Source organism: Canis lupus, chromosome 8, assembly GCF_011100685.1.
Source record: "Canis lupus familiaris isolate Mischka breed German Shepherd chromosome 8, alternate assembly UU_Cfam_GSD_1.0, whole genome shotgun sequence".
Lineage (NCBI taxonomy): Eukaryota > Metazoa > Chordata > Mammalia > Carnivora > Canidae > Canis > Canis lupus.
The window spans coordinates 10,599,050-10,622,857 of record NC_049229.1 but is presented as its reverse complement, the minus strand read 5'-3'; the positions used below and the strand labels follow the sequence as shown (position 1 = coordinate 10,622,857).

General features: G+C 36.0%; 1 protein-coding gene and 1 pseudogene across 5 annotated transcripts in view; both read left to right on the top strand.

The window, feature by feature from the left end:
• The window catches only part of HECTD1 (HECT domain E3 ubiquitin protein ligase 1), a 93,644-nt gene that overhangs the window by 15,682 nt on the left and 54,154 nt on the right, over positions 1–23,808 (top strand). For all 5 annotated transcript variants that reach the window (XM_038544397.1, XM_038544396.1, XM_038544398.1 and 2 more), the window contains exons 3-10: positions 9,047–9,281; positions 12,195–12,422; positions 13,198–13,479; positions 13,575–13,845; positions 14,379–14,455; positions 14,540–14,638; positions 17,185–17,299; positions 18,158–18,332. In XM_038544397.1, coding sequence (XP_038400325.1) covers positions 9,047–9,281; positions 12,195–12,422; positions 13,198–13,479; positions 13,575–13,845; positions 14,379–14,455; positions 14,540–14,638; positions 17,185–17,299; positions 18,158–18,332 — 1,482 coding nt within the window. The remainder of the gene's footprint in view (positions 1–9,046; positions 9,282–12,194; positions 12,423–13,197; positions 13,480–13,574; positions 13,846–14,378; positions 14,456–14,539; positions 14,639–17,184; positions 17,300–18,157; positions 18,333–23,808) is intronic.
• On the top strand, positions 4,732–6,609 carry LOC119872970 (annotated as a pseudogene).

Here is a 23,808-nt window from a genome sequence, read left to right as displayed (position 1 = left end):
TCACTCAGGGTTTTAGTAAGAGGCTTAACTCAGGATAGCCTTGGGGCCAGGCAGGGAAGAAGAAGCCTCAGGAATTTCTTCCCACACACTCTGACTCACAGAGACCCTCTTTCTTGGTTCTGAGTTTGTGGTCTGTGTTCTTGCTATGTGACATTTGGGGACTTGACCCACAAGGGGTCAAATCAGAAGAGAAGAGAGGAGAAAAGCCCCTGAAACTCACTTCCATCATGGGTCCTTAAAATTTAAGTTTGGACTTCTTCCCCTAATCCATCTGCTGTGTACTTTTCAGAGTCCTCAGATAGTTGCTTTTCCTGTTTTGTCCAAGGTTCTTGGTTGTACTCATTAGGAGAAATAGGCTATAATAAGTTTGTTGTAGTTAACTTGCCCCAAACTTTAAATTTATTATCTGGGAATTACAAAATATGCTTGTTACAGAAATTTGGAAAATTCAAAAAATCTAGTTTTCTTCTCTGCATATTTTAACATGATGAATACCATAAGGAATGTGATTTTTTTCTTTTACCTAATATTTCTATTAAACAATATTTGTATCATCTGTTTTTAGTAAGTACCTGCATAATCTCTATGGATGTGTCATATACTAAATCATGCCCTTGTTAGATATATAGTTTTTGTCACTGTGACCATCTTTGTATATACACTTTTGCCTGATAACTTTCTTTGAATTCTTCATAATTCATATAAGAGGAAATCAAAGTTTCCTTAAGTTTTAAATAACATTTAATTATTTCTTTTTTAAAATATTTTATTTATTTGAGAGAAAGAGAGTATGCATGTGCCCAAGCAAGGGGAGGGGCAGAAGGAGAGGGAGAAACCAACTCCCCACTGACCAGGACCCTGAGATCATGACCTGAGCCGAAGGCAAACGTTTAACTGACTGAGCCAGCTAGGCATCCCAAATATTCAATTATTTTTTGAAGTCTGGCCCAACGTGTTTGTATATAATTATCTTTTTAGAACTATCTTCAAAATGGTACTTCTTTTGGTAGAGGACCTTATGGCTTTTGGTTGTTTTGAACTTTAGAGTTCATTGTAAGAAAATCTAATTGAAGATAATGTTATAAGTTTTCAGTCCTTGGAGGAATGAATGAGTAGGTTAGTAAATTTTTATTTTTTAAGAGAAAATGGAATGGAGATTTTAAAATAACGTTAATATATGCCCACTGTGGTTTTGTATCTGCCTCAAGTATGTATTCATATAGAAATAAGGTCCATATTAGAAATGCAGAAGTAAAATATGAATGATTGAATTTATTTTGGGATAAATTTTTTGTGATTCTAAGTAGAGACTGTATCCTCAAGTGTTTGTATGCAGGTGTATACACCATACAGCTTTAGGTTCTTTTGTATTTTCTTTTTTTTTTTTTTTTAAAGGTTTTATTTATTTATTCATGAGGGACACAGAGAAAGAGAGGCAGAGACACAGAGGGAGAAGCAGGCTCCATGCTGGGAGCCCGATGTGGGACTCGATCCCGGGACTCCAGTATCACGACCTGAGCCAGAGGCAGGCGCTAAACCGCTGAGCCACCCAGGGATCCCCTTTTTTGTATTTGCTTGATAAGGGTTTGAGTAATTCTGTGTTTAACTTTACGAGTTTATTAATTTTGAGGTGCCTGAGTGGCTCATTTGGTTAAGTGCTATTTGCAGCTCAGGTCATGATCGCAGGGGCTGGAATCAAGCCCTGTGTCCAGCTCTCTGCTCAGTGTAGAGCCTGTCTCTCCCTCTTCTTCTGCCTACTGCACCCCCTGCTTGTGCTCTCTCTGTCTCTCTCTGTCAAAGAAAAAAAAAATCTTGAAAATGCTTCTGGGATTATACTTTTTGTTTGTTTCAACTTATTTTTTTTTAAAGATTTTATTTATTTATTCATGAGAGACACAGAGAGAGAGAGGCAGAGACACAGGCAGAGGGAGAAGCAGGCTCCATGCAGTGAACCCAGTGTGGGACTTGATCCCAGGACTCTAGGATTATGCCCTGGGCCGAAAGCAGGCACTAAACCACTGAGCCACCTAGGGATCCCCTCAACTTATTTTCTATTATTTATTTTTTGATAGAATGTATGTGCTGGAGGCTGGGATGGAGAGAAGGAGAAAGAGAATCTTAAGCAGGATCCACACCCATCGCCCCCTATAAGGGCCTTGATCTCTCAATCCTGAGATGATGACCTGAGCCGAAATCAAGTCATATGCTCAACCAACTCAACTACCCAGGCATCCTCCCATATATTCTGTTTCATGTGACATTGACACGCATTCCCATTGAGAGGGCCTCTTTTTCCCACTGCTTGAATCTGGCCAGCTTTATGAGTATAGTAAAAGTGACTGCTGTGTGGCTTCTAAAGCTGAGCCAACAAAAGTTTCTACTGGATTCTCTTGGGACTCTGGCTTTTTGCAACACAACCACCATACTGTGAAGAAGGCCAAGTAGCCACATCACAAGACTAATAGGTGTTCCTATTAACAAACTGAGGAGAGGTCCCAACTAAAAGCCAACAAATAGTATCCTATAATTTGCTTATTTCTTTAATTAATAATGCTGTGACCACCTTCCCACATTAATATAAATAAACCTAGGTCAATGTTTCTAATGTCAACATAACATCCAATATAGTGAATAGCCATACATTATTCACCATTGGTTTCCAGTTTTTTACTACTTGAAATAGTGTTGAACAATCTTGAAGGTATATATTTACATGCCTGTACCAGTACAGCTGACCCTTGAGCAACATGGGTTTGAACTGTACAGGTCCACTTACACATGGAATTTTTATTTTTTTAATAAGTACTATACAGTAACTGTTTATTCTGTGGTAAGCCTTCTGGTTAACAGGAGGCTATAGGTAGTTAACTTTCTGGGGAGTCAAAAGCTATACACAGATTTCTGATTGCAAGCGGACTTGGGTAATGGGGAGGTCAATGACCCTAACCCCCATGTTGTTCAAGGGTCAACTGTATTTAGGAAGAGAAGATTCTCAGAAGTGTTTCTGTTTGTCTTTAGTTTGATGGATATTATTGAACTTATTTGGCTTCTTTTTTTTTTTTTTTTTTTAAGATTTTATTTATTTGAGAGAGCTCGCACAAGTGGAGGGGAGGGGCAGGGGGACAAGCATACTTCCCACTGAGCATGGAGCCCAATGCAGGGCTTAATCCTAGGACTCCAAGACCATGGCCCAAGCCAAAGGCAGATGCTTAACTGACTGAACCACCCCGATGGCTCCCTGACTTGACATCTAAAAAAGCTTTACCAATATATAATCACATGATGAATCATTAAATTCTACTCCTGAAATCTGTATTGCACTATATATTAACTAAAATTGAAATAAAAACTTGAGGGGCACCTAGGTCGCTTAGTTGATTAAGCATCCAATTCTTGATTTCAGCTCGGGTTGTGATCTCAGGGTCCTGGGATCAAGCTCCGTGTTTGATACCATGCTCAGTGGGGAGTCTACTTGAGGATTCTCTCTCTCTCTTTCTTTGCCTCCCCCCTCCCAAATAAGTAAAGTAAATAAGTAAATAAGTAAATCTTAGGGGAAAAAAAAAGAAAATATGGGTATGTAGAATGGAGATAATGTTATGGATATTATTGGAAAATGCAACCTGCAACATCATGTAATTCAAGTCTCCATCTTTTGCGCATGCTATTCTCCTTACTTGGAATATAAGGGGCTTCTCTGCTCAGCCAACTTCTACCATGTGGTTTATCAAGCATTTTTTATGTCCTGAGCCCTGTACTAACATTTTATACCCATTATCTCAGATCCTTGTAATAACTTTCCAAAATGAAGAATACCTTGATTTAGATAAAATGTCTTCCTTTTTTTTTTTTTAATGTCTTCCTTTTTTGTGAGGTCTTCCTTTCCCCAAATCTCCTATGTTGAATTTTCTCTCTCAGAACTTTTTATGAACATACTTTTTAGATTTTTTTATTTTTTTCTTCTTTTAGATTTTTATTATAGTCATTTATTTTTACTTGATTACGTTATCTTTCTCCCTATTAAACTGAATTTCTCGAGACGAATTATATTCATATATTTATATGTATTTTGTATATTCTTCAAATATTTGAGTATCCACTAGATAACAAGTCTGAGTCTGGTTGTAGGAAAACAGATAAGGCACAGACTCTGCTCTCTAGTAGCTCATGTTTTCATTGATGAGACAGGTGAATGGGAAAATATAATGTAGTTTGATGGATACTTTTGATAGATGGGTTTCACTGAGTGCTCTGAAACTACCCAAAAGGAACATAATTGGGAATGGGTAGTGAGCTGGTTTTTGTGCAGGCTTCTTAGGGAGGTACCTATACCTACTCTTTTTAAGGTGCCTGTGATCATTCTAAGTAGAGATAGGGATTGAGTTACGGGGTGGAGGTAGCATTTTGGGAGTTTTCATGGTATACGGATGAGATTTACATCCATGATGTATGAACAAAGGGAGTTGATGAGACCAACTAGAGAGAAAAGCAGGGAGTTCAGGGCCAATGCCAGATGGAAAAAAATCAAGGGGAAAAAAAAAAGAGAAAAAAACCCAACGGAGTCAAGATAAGAGAAAATTGAAGAAAAAGTGTGAAATACTCATTGTAGACTGTGGAAGAAATGTAGCAGAATTATTGGACATTATGCTCATTTAAGGTTGGTGATTACAAATTTATAATGACCTTAGTTTTCTTGATTATGTAAATCTTGTTTCCTAATTACCCCCTGTTGACATGGATTCAGATGTGGTTGTGGTAGTGGCCTGAAAAAAAAAAAGCAAGAGACTTGAGGATTTTACTCATAAGGTAGGCAAGTGCTATTGAATAACCATAAAGCTCAGGTTGAATTCAAAGACTGAGTTGAATTATCTATCAACATAGGGTTTCTTTGAAAATGATACTAAGAAATTTTTGTCAACTATATGTAAAAGAAAAGCAGATAAGAAGGGGGGAAATCCCTGATGAACAACTGAAGAGACATTTTAAGGTATTACCTGTTTATATTACAGTGGTGGCCAGTTTTTGTTTTGTTTTGTTTTGTTTTTTTAAAGATTTTATTTATTTATTCATGAGAGAGAGACACACACACACACACACACAGAGGCAGAGACACATGTAGAGGGAGAAGCAGGCTCCATGCAGGGAGCCTGATGTAGGACTCGATCCCGGGACTCCAGAGCACACCCTGGGCTGAAGGGAGGCGCTCCACCACTGAGCCACCCAGGGATACCCTCCAGGTTTTGTTTTGTTTTGTTTTTCAAGATTTATTTATTTGAGAGAGAGAGAGAGAGTGTGTGCTGGGGGGGGGGGGGGGGGGGAGGGGTTAGGGGAAGAATCCTGAAGCAGCCCTGGGACCCTGAGATCATGAGCTGTCCCAAGACTAAAAGTTCACCACCTGACTGGGCCATCCATGAGTCCCTACAATGGCTGTTTTAAAGCAGGATATCCACAATACTTGTTAGTGATTTGTCTTGGTTCATTATGAACTTTTAAGTAATGTAAGTATAGTTCTTTCAACAATTCTGTGCTTTTTTAGAGCTTATTCATTAATATTGGTGTTTCCCATACCTTTTTGCCCTATTTTTAGTTAATTTGTATTCATGAGATGTTGTAATTTGCTTTGGTTCTAAACTGAAAAATTAGTGATTTTGTATATGAATATGTCTAAATACCTTCTCATCGTTGAAGAAGTAACTCAGGAGCCACAAAAACAATTTTTTTTCCTGTCCAGTCGTACACTAGACTTTTTTTTACTATACCTTTATAAAGTTCACAAAGCAGGTTTTCATTATACTGGATATAAAATAAGTTTTTATGTCTGCAGACCATCTTTGTTTTTCTCTCAGAAATAAAATTGATCACAGTTAAAACCTGAGAAACTATGTTTAGAACTTTTTTTTTTAAACTGGTCCTTATCCATACTTGTTCAGGAGATCCGTCATATTTTGGGGAACACAGAACAGTTATTCCCCAAATTGGCAACTGTTACATTTCCCCATGAAATATAGAAAGTTATACTAAACATTTCTCTTTCTATTTTTTGGTGTGGTTTTGTTTTTTTTTTAAGATTTTTTATTTATTCATGAGAGACAGAGAGAGGCAGAGACATAGGCAGACTGAGAAGCAGGACCCATGTAGGAAGCCCGTTGTGGGACTCGATCCCAGGACTCTGGGATCACACGCCTTGAGCCAAAGGTGAAGGCTCAATCGCAGAGCCACCCAGGTGTCCTGGTGTGCAGTTTTTGTACTGGATAAGGAAGTTAGTTGAAGGAGCGCCTGGGTGGTGCAGTTAGTTGAGGTCCCACTTTTGGTTTCAGCTTAGGTCGTGATCTCAGGGTCATGAGATTGAGCCCTGCAGTGGCTCAGCATGGAGTCTGCTTAAAACTCCCTCTCTTTGGTCGCGGGGTTGTTGGTGGTACCCAGGCTGCAGCACTTAAGATGAACGTAATTCAGATTGTTTGTGACCACTGGGTACATATACTTGTGCCTTTGGGGTTTGTCCTTTGATGTTATCTAGACAGAAAGAATGATGAAAAGCAAACTGCCTTCTGGAATAAGAGTTTGTTGTTTAGAAGGGAATTGAGACCCAGGGAAGAAGTCACCTGGAAGTAAAGCCAATGACTAAATTGCAGAATGTTCACATTTTAAAAGTTAGGAGAGAAATAAAAACACATTCGTTATTTAAAAAAAAAAAAAAAACGCAAAACTCTTCCCCCTCTCTCTGCCCTTCCCCCCCACACGCTCACACTCTCTCCAATCTTTCTTTTCCTTTCCTTTCCTTTCCTTTCCTTTCCTTTCCTTTCCTTTCCTTTCCTTTCCTTTCCTTTCCTTTCCTTTCCTTTCCTTTCCTTTTCTATTTTTAAGATATTATTTATTTATTCATGAGAAACAGAGAGAGAGAGGCAGAGACACAGGCAGAGGGAGAAGCAGGCTCCACACAGGAAGCCCGACATGGGACTCGATCCCAGATCTCCAGGATCAGGCCCTGGGCTGAAGGCGGCGCTAAACCGCTGAGCTACCGGGGCTGCCCCTGTTTATTTATTTTTTAAGATTTTATTTATTTATTCATGAGAGTACGGAAGAGAGATAGAGGCAGAGGGAGAAGCAGGCTCCCTGTGGAGCAGGGAGCCTAATGTGGGGCTTGATTCCAAGACCTGGGATCATCACCTGAGCTGAAGGCAGACAGTGAACTGACTGAGCCACCCAGGTGCCCACTTCAAATCAATCTTCAAAAAAAGATGAATAATTTAAAATTTTTATTTTATTTATTTTTGTTTTTAAATTTAAAAAAATGATTTATTTGTTCACTTATTTTAGAGAGCAGGAGAACACAGGTTGGGTGAGGGCAGAGTGAGAGAATCTTCAAGCAGACTCCCTGCTGAGTTTGGAGCCCTAGGCGGGTCTCATTCTCATGACCCGTGAGATCATGACCTGAGCCAGAACCAAGTAGGTCACTCAACAGACTGAGCCACCCCTCCTGTGCCCCCATTTCTTAAAATATTTAATGTAAAGTATATGGTGGACCCATTCTTGTTATTTGAATTGAAAACGATCAGCTTCAACATTTTATTCTTATTCAAAAACTACTGTTTTCTAAAAAAAACCCAAACTAGTTTTTAAGACCATGTTGTTCTCCAGCAGCATTAACATTTTTATAGTTTCTTTTTTTCTCTTCAGTTTATTATATATGCATAGGTAGACAGCGCCAAAAGTACTTTAAGATTCTGATGGAGGGCAGCCCTGGTGGCGCAGCCGATCTCTCTCTGCATCTCTGTGAATAAATAAATAAAATCTTAAAAAAAAAAAAAAAGATTCTGATGGACTATTTAGTCTTCTGATCTTACCTGAGAGCTAGAGGCCTATCTCCTACAGTGTAGCCTCAAAACATTTCCTCTTTGGGAAAATTATAGGTGATTGTGTGACGTAGCTTGCCAGTGTTGTGGACTAATAAAAACCACCTGTGTTTAATCAATGACTGGTCAGTCATTGAATGCAAGAACTGTTCTAAAATCTTTGATAATATTCCTGATGCCAGGCTCCTTAAGTTCTGATTAAGTAGATACATAATAGTTATTTTGATGTTCACATAGACAGTCTTAGAAAGCTACTAAAGATAATATACTCCTAAAATTTGGAGGAAAAATAATTCCACTAGACCATTTAGAGCACTACGTTTTGTGTTATCTGTAGCCCATTTAAAGTTTAATTTGTGCATAAAACTTAGAATTCTGTTTTTGATATCATATAATTGAGATTTCTACTAAATGTACATTATAGTTTTTATATTTCAAGTGTTGATAAAATATAGAGAATATTATTGGTACCTCACAAATTCTGCTTTTGATCGAACTGTCGTCTTATATGGGTTTATATAGCAGGTATTAGACTATTTATAAGAGAAAAGTTAGAGCTAAAGTCAGTTAGTTTAATATTGTGCCAATGTACTGAACTGTTTTAACGTGTATAATTTCATTTAACTTTCATATCATACATAAAGTAGATATTTTTTAGATACTGTCTTTGCTTTACAAATGAGGAAACAGGACCAGAAGGGTTACAAAGATGTTGTATGTTTTATCCTTACCTATTAAATGCCAGGTCAGCACTTATTCCCAGTAAAACATGAATTAAACAATGTTCCTGGCCTTCAGAACCTTTTAAGGTAAATAAAGAAATAAAGTGATAGATTAAATAGTGTGAGTACTGTTTGTATAGGCTCTAGGAACATGAAAGTACCACTTAGTGATTTGAGGAGGTTAGGGAAGGTTTTACAGAGCAGTTGATGTTTGAACTGAGTATTGAATAGGAATTTTTTTTAAACAAGATTTTGAGTTAATGCTGCTACTTTAAACTGTTGATAACTTGATATTTTCAGCATGTGAGTATTCTGGAAAGGAAAGCAATGTGAGAAATATTACCTAGTACACATCAGACACAGTATTGAATGTGATGCATTGTTACAGTTTTTATTTATTATTTTGTTAATACTTTGATGTGAAGAATTTAGTAATACGATTTTTTAGGTGTAATACGATTTTTTTCTCTACAGATGTCCTCCTCGCACTTTCTTACCAGCCCTCTGCAAAATTTTTCTTGATGAAAGTGCTCCAGACAATGTGTTAGAAGTGACAGCTCGTGCCATCACGTACTACCTGGATGTATCTGCAGAATGCACCCGAAGGATTGTTGGGGTTGATGGAGCTATAAAAGCACTTTGTAATCGTTTAGTTGTGGTTGAACTTAATAACAGGACTAGCAGAGACTTAGCTGAACAGTGTGTAAAGGTAAGTTTTAAGTATTTATTGGCCCATTTGAAGATGACTAGAGAATAAAAAATACATTTCACTAAAAAAAGAAAATTTTTTTCATTATTCTTACTTTATTGAGAGTGGTTGACAACAGTGGAAGTCACAGTCCTTGTGGCACCAAAAAAGATCCCATAAAGTTTAGGAAAAGAAATCTTAGAAGTTTAGGAAAAGAAAATTGTAGGTCAGTGATACTGCTCTTTTGTGCTGGTTCTTGGGTTTCTTGTAGCTTTTGAGATAGGTTATTCCTGTTCTTAGCCAAAATGATTTTTTATGAAAGTAGTAATAACAGCAGCTAATACTATCAGAGTCAGACATTATACTAAACACTTTACATGTGTTAACTCATTTAGTCTTTATTTTTTTTAATTTTTTTTTTAATTTTTTTTTTTTTTTTTATTCATGATAGGCACACAGTGAGAGAGAGAGAGGCAGAGACACAGGCAGAGGGAGAAGCAGGCTCCATGCACCGGGAGCCTGACGTGGGATTCGATCCCGGATCTCCAGGATCGCGCCCTGGGCCAAAGGCAGGCGCCAAACCGCTGCGCCACCCAGGGATCCCTCATTTAGTCTTTATAACAATTTTATATGAGGCAGGTGCTGCTAATATCAGCATTTCTATATTTTATTTGAAAAAATTTCAAGCATATTGCGGTTAACTAACTTGATTGGTGGTGATACAGATAATTCGTGGCAGAGCCACGATTCCACTATCGGAAGAGTAGGAGTTTGAACACTATTGGAAGAGTAGGAGTTTGAAATTAGGAAGTCTGGTTTGTGGGCCCATGAATTTAACTATTTTTCTGTACTTCCTTTAGAGTAGCTCTTTTGTTTTATTCCTGTTGGGACTAATTATAAATTTTATGTGACTTTAAAAAGCACCAGCACTGGGTCAGTAGTTTATTAGAACTACTTGAATTTATGAAAAGCTATATGTGATACCGTAACCGACTGAATGCAGAAGTAAATATGAGGATCTCTTATCAACAATGCTACTATTTTCACTGAGTTTCTATCTGTTCAGGAAATAATTATTTTCATTAAAATGTATGTTAAACACATAATGAGTTTCTTATTTCAAGTAAACATATGTTCTAAATTTGTTTTAATATCTAATATAGTAAAGATAAATAGATATAACCTACATAAACAAAGGCTCTTTGAGGGCCCCTCGATAATAAGACTATAAAGGGATCCTGAGGCAGAAAGTTTGAAAACTGCTGACCCAGAGCAGCAGAATCATAGTAAGAATGAAATAAGAATCACAAATAAAAAATCATGTAAAATCTAAATGTGTTCATCAAGTAGTTCTAAAATAATAATAATAATTTCAAACTTTCTTGTCTTTCATACCCTGCTCTTTTTTTGTTCCCTTTTCTGATTATTGTTATTATTCTTAAATGGTAGTATTTTCTTTTTTTACCTTTTTAAAACTATAACTTTGCTTAGATAATCTCATCTATCAGCATTAATACCATTCATTTGTATATATCCCTCACATCTTATCTCTAGACCTGACCTCTTTCTTGAGGTCCAGACTCCATATTCAAAGGCTTTTTGAATAGCTCCAACCAGCTGTTTGAATTAATAATATTTTACTGCAGATTCAGTTATTTTGATAATTGGCATCAAATTCACCCAGTCACTCTAGGCAGAAACCTGTGCTTTATCCTTTATTTCCTTTTTTCCTCTCCATACATGTAGTTATTAATGAAGTGATTTTCTAGTTTATTTCCTTTTGTCTCTGTTGTTATTACCTTAGTTAAGCTATCATTCTCTCTTGAATATTAATGCTTGAATTTATTTTTACATTTGCCTCTACACTCTCCCTATGCCCCATTCCCAGTTACTAACTGGAAATATCATCTTTTTCTGCTTAAAACAGTTTTCTTAAAACAAGTTTTTTTTTTTTTTTTTTTAAAGCTTTTATTTGTTTATTTGACAGAGAAAGTGTGTGCACAAGCGGGATGCGGGGGGTGGGCAGGAGAGGGAGAAACAGGTTCCCTGCTGAGCAGGGAGCCCATTGTGGGGCTCAATCCCAGACCCTGGGATCATGACCCGAGCAAAGGTATCCCAAGCACTTTTTTTGCTTAAAGAATAAAATCTAAATTTTCTGCTATGTCCATAAGATCTGTGGACTCTGTTAACTCTTTAGTGTTCTACCCGAACCCCTTAAGCATCAGCATAATTTGGAAATAAGAGTTAATTTTTAATGTTTTAACATTCCTAGAGTGTGAGGATGATGAATGTAATAGCAAGCATTATTTATTTATTTAATGTGTAAGACCTGTATAAACTTCTGCTAAGTTACTTTAGTTGCTTAACTTACTATGCAGGCTTCACCATCTGAACCTAGTGTCTAATATGGTAGCCATATTTATATTTCAAATGTGGCTACCCCAAATTAAGATATGCTGTAAGTATAAAATATACTTGGGATTTTGAAGACTTAATACATAAAAGAATTTGGGGCACCTAGGTGGCCCAGGTGGTTGAGCATTGGACTCTTGATTTCTCCTTAAGTTGTGCTCTCATGGTCATAGGATCAATCTCTGTGTCAGGCTCCGTACTTAGCAAGGAGTTGGCTTGGAATTTTCTCTCTCTCCCCCTCTGCCCTTTCCCCTGCTTGTGTTCTCCCCCTCTCTAAAATAAATTAAAGTAAAAACTTTTTAGAAAGTAAAATAGCTCATTTTTTAACTTTGATAACATGTTGAAATGATGATGCCTTACATACATTGGCTAAATTAAATATATTCAAATAAATTTGTTTTGCTTTACTTTTTAAAATGTGACTACTAATAAATTTGTAAAGCATGTTGTGCTTTCTGTGATGCTAGAAAATTAAAATTGGACTTACTGCATTCTTTTATTAATTTTCATTTACTGTTGTAGGTGTTAGAACTGATATGTACTCGAGAATCAGGAGCAGTGTTTGAGGCTGGTGGTTTGAATTGTGTGCTTACCTTCATTCGTGACAGTGGACACTTGGTTCATAAAGATACCTTGCACTCTGCCATGGCTGTGGTATCAAGACTCTGTGGCAAGATGGAACCTCAAGATTCTTCTTTAGAAATTTGTGTGGAATCTCTGTCTAGTTTATTAAAACATGAAGATCATCAGGTAAATAAATCCCTGTTATATACTTTGTATTCAAAAAGTGATTTTATAGTGTCTCCTATTTATAACTCTGATACACTGTTATTTCAGCTTTTCACTTGATGAACTAGAGGTAATTCCATTTTCTCTTTTTTCTCATTTCATATTTCTGTATGGTAATCTTTGTTTTGGCAGTGAGACATTTTAAGTTATAGAAGTGATATGTTTATTTTTTTAATTTAAATGTTTCAGAAATACATAATTTTTAAAGCTGCATTATGCTCAGTGTGATTTGTTGACTCAGCACAAGTTGCTGACTTAAAGAGATAGTTCTCACTGAAGTAAAATAACACAGTATTTAAAATCTTTTATGTGTAAAGTTTTTTTTTGAATTAGATTTTAGAAAATAAAACTTTTAAATGCCTTTTTACTATTTTGTTAATTATTTTTGGTTGATATTCATAGATATTTTGGCAGAATTGTTCATAATAATAGTTAATATTTATTGAGCTTTTACTGTCCATCTAGATTCTTTATGTATGTCATCTTATTTAAGGTTGGACAGTGAATTATAGGTACTTTTATCTCCATTTTACAGATAAGGGAACTGAGGCCTTGAGCAGTTAAGTAATAACCTGAGGTCATACAGTTGGGCAGAATGTGGACCCAGGATTAAAATCTAGGCAGATTATATGCCTTATATCGTTGCTATAGCTGGCATTCTTAAATCTCAGTAATGAAATTAGCAGTACCCTTTTTAGGAACATTTTATCTATATGCATATTCTTTACATCATTAGGTTTCAGATGGAGCCCTACGGTGCTTTGCATCACTAGCTGACCGATTTACCCGTCGTGGTGTTGACCCAGCTCCATTAGCCAAGCATGGATTAACTGAGGAGCTGTTATCTCGCATGGCTGCTGCTGGTGGTACTGTATCAGGGCCATCATCAGCTTGTAAACCTGGTCGCAGCACTGCAGGAGCACCTTCCACGGCTGCAGATTCCAAATTGAGTAACCAGGTGTCAACAATTGTAAGCCTGCTCTCAACACTTTGCAGAGGCTCTCCAGTAGTCACACATGTAAGAATGTTTTTGAATATGTGATTTTTAATCTTTCAGTAAAAGTATTTTGCATAATGTAAATATATTAAACAGTTCTCCCATTCCGTTTCTAGGATCTCCTGAGGTCAGAACTTCCAGATTCAATTGAAAGTGCATTGCAGGGTGATGAAAGATGTGTGCTTGATACCATGCGTTTGGTTGACCTTCTCTTGGTGCTATTATTTGAAGGACGAAAAGCTTTGCCAAAGTCTAGTGCTGGATCTACAGGCAGAATCCCAGGACTTCGGAGATTGGATAGCTCTGGGGAGCGCTCACATCGGCAGCTTATAGACTGTATTCGAAGTAAAGATACCGATGCACTTATAGATGCAATTGACACAGGAGGTTGGAAAATATTTTTTAAAATATAAAAAGAAAACAGATAGGAATTATATAGGCAATTTCTAGTTTCTAGATTTTAGACCAGTATTATTAGCAGTTGGGCCAGATAATAGAAAGGCCACCAACCACCTCTGCACCCTTTCCTCTCCCCATGTATATAATTATCGGCCTGGTGCATGGTAAGACCTGAGTAAATGCCTATTAACAGAGTAAATGAAATGAATAAAGGAAACTAGTACCCTGTTGAATTGTGTTATATATTTAGGTTTTTGGTTTTTTTTCTTCTTATTTTATCTTTATTTTTAAGGGCCTAAAGCCTTGTGAATCCTCAGTGGTTTAAAAATTTTAGAATATCTTTTCTTAGCAGAATTTGTTTGTGGACTATTAACTACTATAGAGTTGATCCAAATGTTTAAAATTGATTCTGTATTTAGTGACTATTAATAATAATTTTTAAATGGTTCCCATTGTAGAAAAGTTCAGTATTACTGTGTTAGATTTTTAAAAATTTATTTTTCTCCTTGAAACTTTTCCAGCCTTTGAAGTAAATTTTATGGATGATGTGGGTCAGACTCTATTAAACTGGGCCTCTGCTTTTGGAACTCAGGAAATGGTAAGCTAATATATAAAAGCTCATGTTTTAAATAAAGATAGAACTATTAATAAGGCAACTTTATGATTCTTCATAATTTTACAGGTAGAATTTCTTTGTGAAAGAGGTGCTGATGTTAATAGGGGTCAAAGGTCATCATCATTACATTATGCTGCATGTTTTGGAAGACCTCAAGTAGCAAAGGTAAAATCCAGGTTTTTAAATTACTAATTTAATATTTAACATTTACATGGTTCCAAAATTAGAATGATATAAAAACTTTTATTTTGATGATAAGTCATTCTTCCATGCCATCTCCATTCACCATATTCCCCATTGTTCACTGTAGGTAAGCATGTTTTATTTATCTTTTTAGTATTTCTTAACATAGATACAAACAAAAAGAAATATATATGTTTATTCTCTCTTTTTCTAATACAAAATATAACATATTACATACATATTGAAGACCTCTTCCTATTAGCATTTATTTATTATTATTTTTTTAGAGATTTTATTTATTTATTCATGGAAGACACAGGGAGAGAGAGAGAGAGGCAGAGACACAGGCAGAGAGAGCAGCAGGCTCCATGCAGGGAACCCGACGTGGGCCTCCATCCTGGGTCTCCAGGAACACATCCTGGGCTGAAGGCGGCGCTAAACCGCTGAGCCACGGGGGCTGCCTCCTATTAGCATTTAGATAGCTTTTTTACATCTGTATACTTGCCCTGTGGATATACTGCAAATTTATTTAACCAGTCACCTGTTGCTAAACACTAATTTTTCCAATTTTTTTACTCTTGGCACCAAATAATTTTGTACATATTTGTGTTGTTTTTGTTATCATTAAAGCAGATAATTTATTTGCTGAAGGATAATATCTTTGATTTCCAGATTAGCAAAGGACATTGGAAAGTTCTTTTTATAGTTAGGAAAAATTGAGAAGGTTCAGAGAGGTCAAATGATAAGGGTTGGACCTGATGTGTGAATGATCTAGGTCTCTAAAATCTTCATAATGTGAAGTAATTTGGCACATGCAATGTTAATCTGCTAAGCCAGGCACACTTGGATTTAAGCTTTAGCTTATTAGCAAAACAGTTTTTTGGCCTTGGGCAAGTTTCTTTAGTTTGACTTGCAGTATTCTCAGATAAATGTGTATACATTCATATCATGATTATTATTATAATCAGAAAAAATACATTAAAAAACATGTAGTATAGTAATCACATCGTAGATGCTCAAATGGTAGCTGCTGTTATTGTCATCTTTATACTATACGAAAATAGGGGAAAACAGTTTAGCTTTCTAACTTGGGAAAGATTTTCTCTTTAAGGTCAAATTCTAAAGAGAATTATGCCTCTAAGGATGATAAATTTTATATTGACCCATTTTCTTTTGACTTGTACTGTTTTGCAGTCATGAGTGATAGGGTAGGAAGAAGAAGCCAAATGAATTATACGTGTCACCCTAACCTATCTTGATTATATGTCAGCCTACAGTGAGTGATAGCTACTATTACTAATAATGATACAATAGGTAGGACTCTCTGAGCACTTAAACTCTGTGCTAGCCAGTGTCTTGGGTATTTAACATGTCTTATCATTTAATCTTCATAGATTCTTCTGTTTTTAAATGATTCTAAGATACACCTCCACTTTCCTCCTTCCCCCTCCATACACATTTTAACATCTCTTAAATAGGAAAATGTATAATTACTGTTGACCAGATAGAAAGTGCAGCATTACTTGTTCATGCAACAGGAATAAAAAATCCTGTCTGATAGAGGAGCACTCAGTAATGCTGCATCATTAATGCTGTCTATGGCACACATGGTAACATTGTAGAAATACAAATGTTGGTTTTGAATTAAAAAATATTAATTATGAAGAATTGTGCTCGGAATGTTGAAGTTATAGAATATCTTATAGATCATTTATATTCTCTTATTTATGTTTGTCCAACATAAATAGTGTAAAAAGTGTGAAAAAAATCTAAATTTAAAAAAGTTATTTCAATTAGCTTAAAAAAATTCAAACAATAAAGCATTTTACAAAATTGACTGGCATTTCTTTTTTCATTTCTTAGTGATAATGCTATATCTAATAATCTGTGGCATCCTAGATTTGATAAAATAATTATTATAATTCAGCAGTTGGATGTTTTAGTCAGTACTACATACTTTCCTGATGTGTGTATATATTCACTCATTGTTAAGATATATCTATTATATTATAACCAAGTTAGAAAAACTGCAGTTCTGAGGGTGACAAGAAAAACATGAGATGTGTTCTCTGTTTAAAAGAGCTTACAGTCTGTTGGGGAGAGAGTCCAGTGTCTATTAAAAATTAGCAAACAGATCATTCATATTTAAGATGTAAATTTTGTAGTTTATTCTGGGAGAATTGATTTAACTTGGTAATTGGCAGTATGTAGGAAATGAGGAAGATGATTACCGTGTTTGAAATGTACACTAATACCTCTCTGTTGAAGAAATTGAGAGGAGGAGTTTGAAGGAGAATATGATGGGTTCACATGTGCACATACTTAATTTGAGTTGTTAATAAATAACCAAGTGAAATCTGCAATTTTTTAAAGATCTAGCTAGACCATTTTTGAGATAGCTGATACATGCAAAATAGTGATTTGGAGTTACTGCCTGCTTAGGTAATTCTGAGTCTGAGTGCAGAAGTTGGATATTAAAGAAACAGTGTTAATTCTTAATATTCAAATTAAATGCTTTTCTTTTCTAGACTCTGTTACGGCATGGTGCAAATCCAGATCTGAGAGATGAAGATGGGAAAACTCCCTTAGATAAAGCTCGAGAAAGGGGCCATAGTGAAGTAGTAGCAATTCTTCAGTCTCCCGGTGAGTGGTAAAATCTTTCCTTTCAAGCCATCTGCTATTATTTTTCAGCTTCACTTTTACAGATACAGCTTTTTTGGTGCACATTAGCATTATATAAATGAACTATTCCTATGAAGTCAAGTAATTGTATGCATATACTTTTACATTTGATAAACCTTTAATAGTATACTGTTCAGTGTTCTTTGAGACTCTGGGTGCATGATTCCAGAATGACAGAATCAAAAGTTTAAGGGGCATGGGAATGTCATAAAGAATAGTTGGGTATTGTGTAGATGAAGTACCTTGAGCAAATTTTTAAGTTTTCACTGAGTAGATGAATGTGAAATATTCTGGAATCAAGTGGAATATCCATTATTTCCTTAAGTTGTGATTCAGCTCATTGGTGGAACTAATTTTTTTTTGGTATTCTTGTGCTAATTTTGGCAGCACATATACTAAAAAAAATTGGAATAGTATCATTTTTACAAGCACCTTTAATAGATACAGTATCTTAATTTCAGTTTAATTATTGGTAATTAGGGATACTTTTTTTTCTTGAATATTTATTTATTTGAGAGAGAGAGTGAGTACACACAAGTTGGGGAAGGGGCAGAGAGAGAGGGAGAGAGAGAATCTCAAGTAAACTTACCAAAAAAAAAAAAAAAAACTTCCCATTGAGTGCAGGGTCCAAAGCAGGGCTTGACCCCATGACCCTGAGATCAAAACCATGAGCCAAAATCAAGATTTGGATGCTCAACCGACTGAGCCACAGAGGCACCCCAGGGATAATTACAGTTTGAAATTCGATACATCGTATTTTCTTTTCATGAAAGAAAAAATTTCCAGAAATTTATTATATTGAGCAATATTTGTCTGCAGGTGATTGGATGTGTCCAGTTAATAAAGGAGATGATAAGAAAAAGAAAGATACAAACAAAGATGAAGAAGAATGTAATGAGCCAAAAGGAGATCCAGAAATGGCACCCATATACTTGAAAAGGCTATTGCCAGTGTTTGCACAGACATTTCAGCAAACTATGCTGCCTTCAATAAGGTAGTTATTCATAGTATCTGTGTTTATTAGTTAAATTATGCCAATTATATAGTTCTATTTATCTCCTTTTTCTATATATATATATATATATATATAGTTCTATTTATCTCCTTTTTCTAGAAGGATGGAAGTTTAATATTCAAAAGGTATGGTTAGAATAAAAGTTAGATTGGAAATTGGATGATCTGATAAAATGATGATGATAAAAGTTAGATTGGAAATCTGATGATCTGACTTAAGGAGTTTTGAAAATCAAGACTAGATTCCTAACAATTTTTGTAGCTCTCTGTGTATCAACTTGAGAAAAATTTTGGTAAGTACGGCAAACATTTACTGAGCTTTATGGAGGCCTTTTTGGTAGACACCGTGTGAGATGGTCATTGGAGAGTTACCAAAAAAAATGGGACTTGGCTTTCGGGTCTATACCATTGCAGGCTAGTGAGGAAGATATGAATAATAAGAGTAGTAAGTGATAGATTGGACATCAGAGATCTCTGGTAATAGAGATGATTTAACAATTGGGCTGCTCACGTTGGAGAAAATTTTATACAGAAGTGAGATTTAAATTGAGGTTTAAAAGATACTTGGGGTTTTATAGGCAGACAGATTGGAAGGGTCATGGAGCAGCTTTATGTGCAAAGTCATGGAGGTATGAGTCAGTTCATCCTGGTACAAATCCTGGTGGCTTTCCCTCTGTAAGTGTGTCATTTCTGTTCGGCTGTTGCTAATACTCTGGTCCATAGTCTGTGGTTTGACTACTGTAGTTGCCTCTTCATTGATCTTTTATTTCCTCTTTTGCTCCTTTATAATCTTTTCCTACATATTAGGCTAAGTTATTTTACAAATTGTAATTATATCACTTTGTGATTTAAACCCTCCAGTAGTTTCCACCTCGCTTTAACTAAAACCTAACCCTTGCTTTTTTTTTTTTTGAAGACGGAGGAGGCTGAGGCTCAGTTGGTTAAGCAATTGCTTTTGACTCCGGTCCCTGGGATCGAGCCCTGCGTTGGGCTCCCTGCTTAGTGACAAGCCCGCTTGTGCTGTCTTTCTCTGTCAAATAAATAAGATCTTAAAAAAAATAAAAAATAAAAAGAGAGAGAGCATGAGCAGTGGGGGTGAGGGCAGAGGCAGAGGGAGAGGGAGAGAATCTCAAGTAGACTCTCCACTGAGCATGGAGCCCAACTTGGCTCTGTCTCAGGACCTTGAGTTCATGACCTGAGGCCAGTTGAAGAGTCAGAGGCTTAACGGACTGAGCCTCTCAGATGCTCTTTAACTCCTTAACTCTCAGGTTTGCAAGACTTACGTAAGTTCCACCCAGTTCTCTGACCTCATGTAGTACTATCTAACCCCTAGCCCATTACATTTAAAATAACCTTTTTTTTTTCTGTTTTTGGAGCACTCCCAAGTACTTCCTTACCTTAGAGCTTTTGTACTTCCCTTTACTGGAAACTTTTCTCATCCTTGGGTCTTTTGCATGGTTTGTTGCTTCATATCATTTAGGTCACAATTCAAATGTTAGACCCACTGATGTTTATCCATCTAATTTAAATTTATCCCTTAGGATACTTTTCACATAAATTATGGTCATTTACTGTCTTTACAGAGGTTTCAGTGTCTGAAATTGTGCTTTTCTTTGACTTTTGTGCGTCTTATTTATTTAATTTATTTTTTAAGATATTTATTTGAGAGAGAGACAGAACAAGCAGAGATATTGGCAGTGGAAGAGGGACAAGTAGACTCCCTACTGAGCAGGGAGCCCAATGCACGGATTGATCTCAGGACCCTAAGATCATGACCTGAGCCAAAGGCAGATGCTTAACCATCTGAGGCCCCGACTTTTGTGTTTTATTGTCTTTCTCCCCTCCAAAGTGAACTCCTTGAGAACTGGCCTGTGTACTGCTATATTCCTGCAAAGACAAGGAAGTATACTAGAGGGCTTGATACTTAGTAGGTCCTCAGTAGATTCTTAGTGCAAGATTGAGTGAGTGTGTTTTATTAGCAGTTGTAAGTATTTTAATATTAATGGACTGTGTTTGGATTAATGGGATATGTTTGGACAACTCAGAGAATAACGTTAAAAAATAATTAGGAGTCTTTTTGACCTATGAAGGCCTTTGTGGCCTGTGTTAATGAACCATATTCCACAGTTAAAGAAGGGTCATTAAATACTTCTGAGGTTGTCACAAATGATTTCGTGATTTATGAAGATGGCATTAGCAGCCTAGTGGAGAAAAGTACTGGGGGAGAGCAAGAATGAAAACAAACTACTTAAGGGTTCATTGCAGTATGGACTTCAAACAGTTGCTGGGGAGCTAGACTGGTGGGAACAAATTCAGAAGGTTGAGAGATGGGTTGTATAGGGGTTGACGACCTGTTAAATGTGAGAGGTGAGGGAAAGGAAGGAATGAAGAATGAGTGCTAAATTTTTGATGGGGTGATTGAAATTTGATTTTGGGCATACTAAGTTAAAGAAGTCTTTAGAACATGTAGTTTTGTAGGATTCAAGGGCCTAGGAATTGACATTAGAGTGCAGGCAGTCTGCTTTAAGTAGGAGAAAAGTGTCAGTAAAATATTCACTGTGAACATTGAAATACTTGGTTTTTATTCCCCAAATAGCTGCAGAGGTATTGGTGTTAGTTGGGCCACTTTTTTTTTTTTTTAATAAAACTTAGAATCATTGTGAAGAATGAGCAAGTTCAATTTTGAACAAGACAGTTTGGCCTGAAAATTTTAGAGGACTAGCTGTAATACCAATAAAAGAATCCTGATATATTTGGAGACCTTCGTGATAAGGTCATCAGAAAATTATGAAGTATGCCACTATATAACAGAGGTCCCTTATTAGATGATTTCTTTCTTTCTTTCTCTTTCTTTTCTTTTCTTTTCTTTTCTTTTCTTTTCTTTTCTTTTCTTTTCTTTTCTTTTCTTTTCTTTTCTTTTCTTTTCTTTTCTTTTCTTTTCTTCCTTCCTTCCTTCCTTCCTTCCTTCCTTCCTTCCTTCCTTCCTTCCTTTCTTTCTTTCTTTCTTTCTTTCTTTCTTTCTTTCTTTCTTTCTTTCTTTCTTTCTAGATTTATTTAGAGAGTGAGTGAGCATGAGCACAGGGGGCTGGGGGATGGAGGGGAGAGGCAGAAGGGCAGAGGGGAACAGAAAAAGAGAGAATCTCCAGCAGACTCCCTGCTGAGCTCAGAGCCTGATGTGGGACTCCTCTATCCCTTGACTCTGAGCTCATGACCTGAACTGAAATCAAGATTCAGATGTGTAAGTAACTGACTGAGCCACCCGAGTTCCCCTAGATGGTTATTTTCTTTCACTCTTAAAGTTTCAGGATTGAGGATTGGAATTACAGGTGGGTTTTTTTTTCTCTTCTTTTCGTTGTGTTTTCTAAAGTTTCTATAATAAACATATTGTACTTATGAAATAAATATTTCAATGATTGTCTAAATACAATTTTAGTTTGAGTATATGCAATCCTAAATTCTCCAGGTGATAATTAGACACATTTAATTGTGGCGGGTAAGAAAGCATAAACCTAGTTAAGATGTCAGACTCTGGAATCCATGTAGAGTGGGTCCAAATGCCAAGGTTACCACTTCTAAATATATGGCCATGAGAAAGGTACTTAACTTCTTTAATTGGTTTATCTCTAAGGTGAAAATAATTACATTAAATTCTCTGTAGGTTTGAGAATAAAAATTAGATATGTATGAAGTGTTGTCTTAGTGCCTAATATTTTAGAGGTATTTGAAAAAAGTTCATTAAAAATTATTTAGCAATAGGGATGCCTGAGTGGCTCAGCAGTTGAGTGTCTACTTTTGGCTCAGGCGTCCCGGGGATTGAGTCTCACATCAGGCTTTCTGCATGGAGCCTGTGTCTCCCTCTGTCTATGTTTCTGCCTCTCTCTCTCTCTGTCTCTCGTGATAAATAAATAAAATCTTTAAAAAAATTATTTAACAATATTTTTAAAAATTAAAAACAAGAAGGCATAGGTTGCAACCTGATTTTTTTATTTTATTTTTTTACCATTTCATTTTAAAGTTTGTTTAGAAGAGTCCACATATATATTCTGGTCAGACAATTAAAGGCGGGTCTGTATGTATGAACTTTAGCCATTATCTGTCAGTATTTTATAATGCACAGTGTCTGCTCAGAGCAGATGATAGATTAATAAAAGGCTTTCAAACAGAATAGCAATTATCTTTTATTTTTAATGAATGATATGCTATGAACAAACTTACATACTGTTATAGGCATTTTATTTTATTTCTTAAGATTTTATTTATTTGTTCATGAAAGACAGAGAGTGAAAGGCAGAGACACAGGCAGAGGGAGGAGCAGGCTTCAAGCAGGGAGCCCAATGTGGGAATCGATCCTAAGACCGCGGATCACGCCCTGAGCCAGGGGCAGGCGCTTAACCACTGAGCCACCCAGGCTGTCCCAAAGATGAGATTATTAAAGGAAAATCTGAAGATCTAGTGTAAGCTTAAGTAATTAAATCTTTATGATAACCAGCATGAGAGTTTATAAGTCAGTGCAATAGTCTCGCCCCCCCAAATAGAGCCAATAATATATATAGGAATTGAATGTGTTACAGTGGACATTTCATAGGTCATTTGAAAGATGGAGGATTATTAAATGGTATTAGAATGTATGATTTGTGGTTTGATTTTAAAAGTATCACCTTAATCCTTTAGCTGTATATCTAAACAAATTCTAGGTGAATTTAAAATAAATAAGCTTTAGGAAAACAAAAAAATGTTTTTGAATGTTTATCAGAATTTGATAAGAATGTCTTTCAAAGCTTGTTTGTTTTAGTACTGTCATTAAATTTATCTCAGTTGTCATTTAATTTAGTCTATGTAAAACTATGACAAACTACTTCACAGAAACAATACTACCCACAGCCAAAAAGGTGCCAATAATATAAACTCATAATCCAAATAAATAGACCAACAAATTGGTATTTTTTTGTTAGCAAGTGTGACCAAAGGATACTATTTTTTTTAATACAAAAGAGTACTATTTTTTAAAACAGCACAAATTTTTGGTAAAAAAAAATACAAGAGCCAGTTTAAATAAATGAGCCAAAGAGCACAGTGTTCAAGAAACTAACTTGGAAAAATGTTACGTATAATTACTGAGGTATAATTTACCTAAAATCATAGGATATTTTAAGTGTATGTCATGGTGATTTATACCATGTGAAAGAATTATTCCTATCTAGTTATTAATACATCTATCACATGTTTATCTTTTTTTGTGTATGTGTGAGAACATTTAAGTTCTGCTCTCTTCTACATTTTAGTTACACAATACAGTGCTACAAGTTATAGTTATAACATTAGATCCTCAGAACTTTTTTTTTTAATTTTTATTTATTTATGATAGTCACAGAGAGAGAGACAGAGACAGAGAGAGGCAGAGACACAGGCAGAGGGAGAAGCAGGCTCCATGCACCAGGAGCCCGACGTGGGATTCA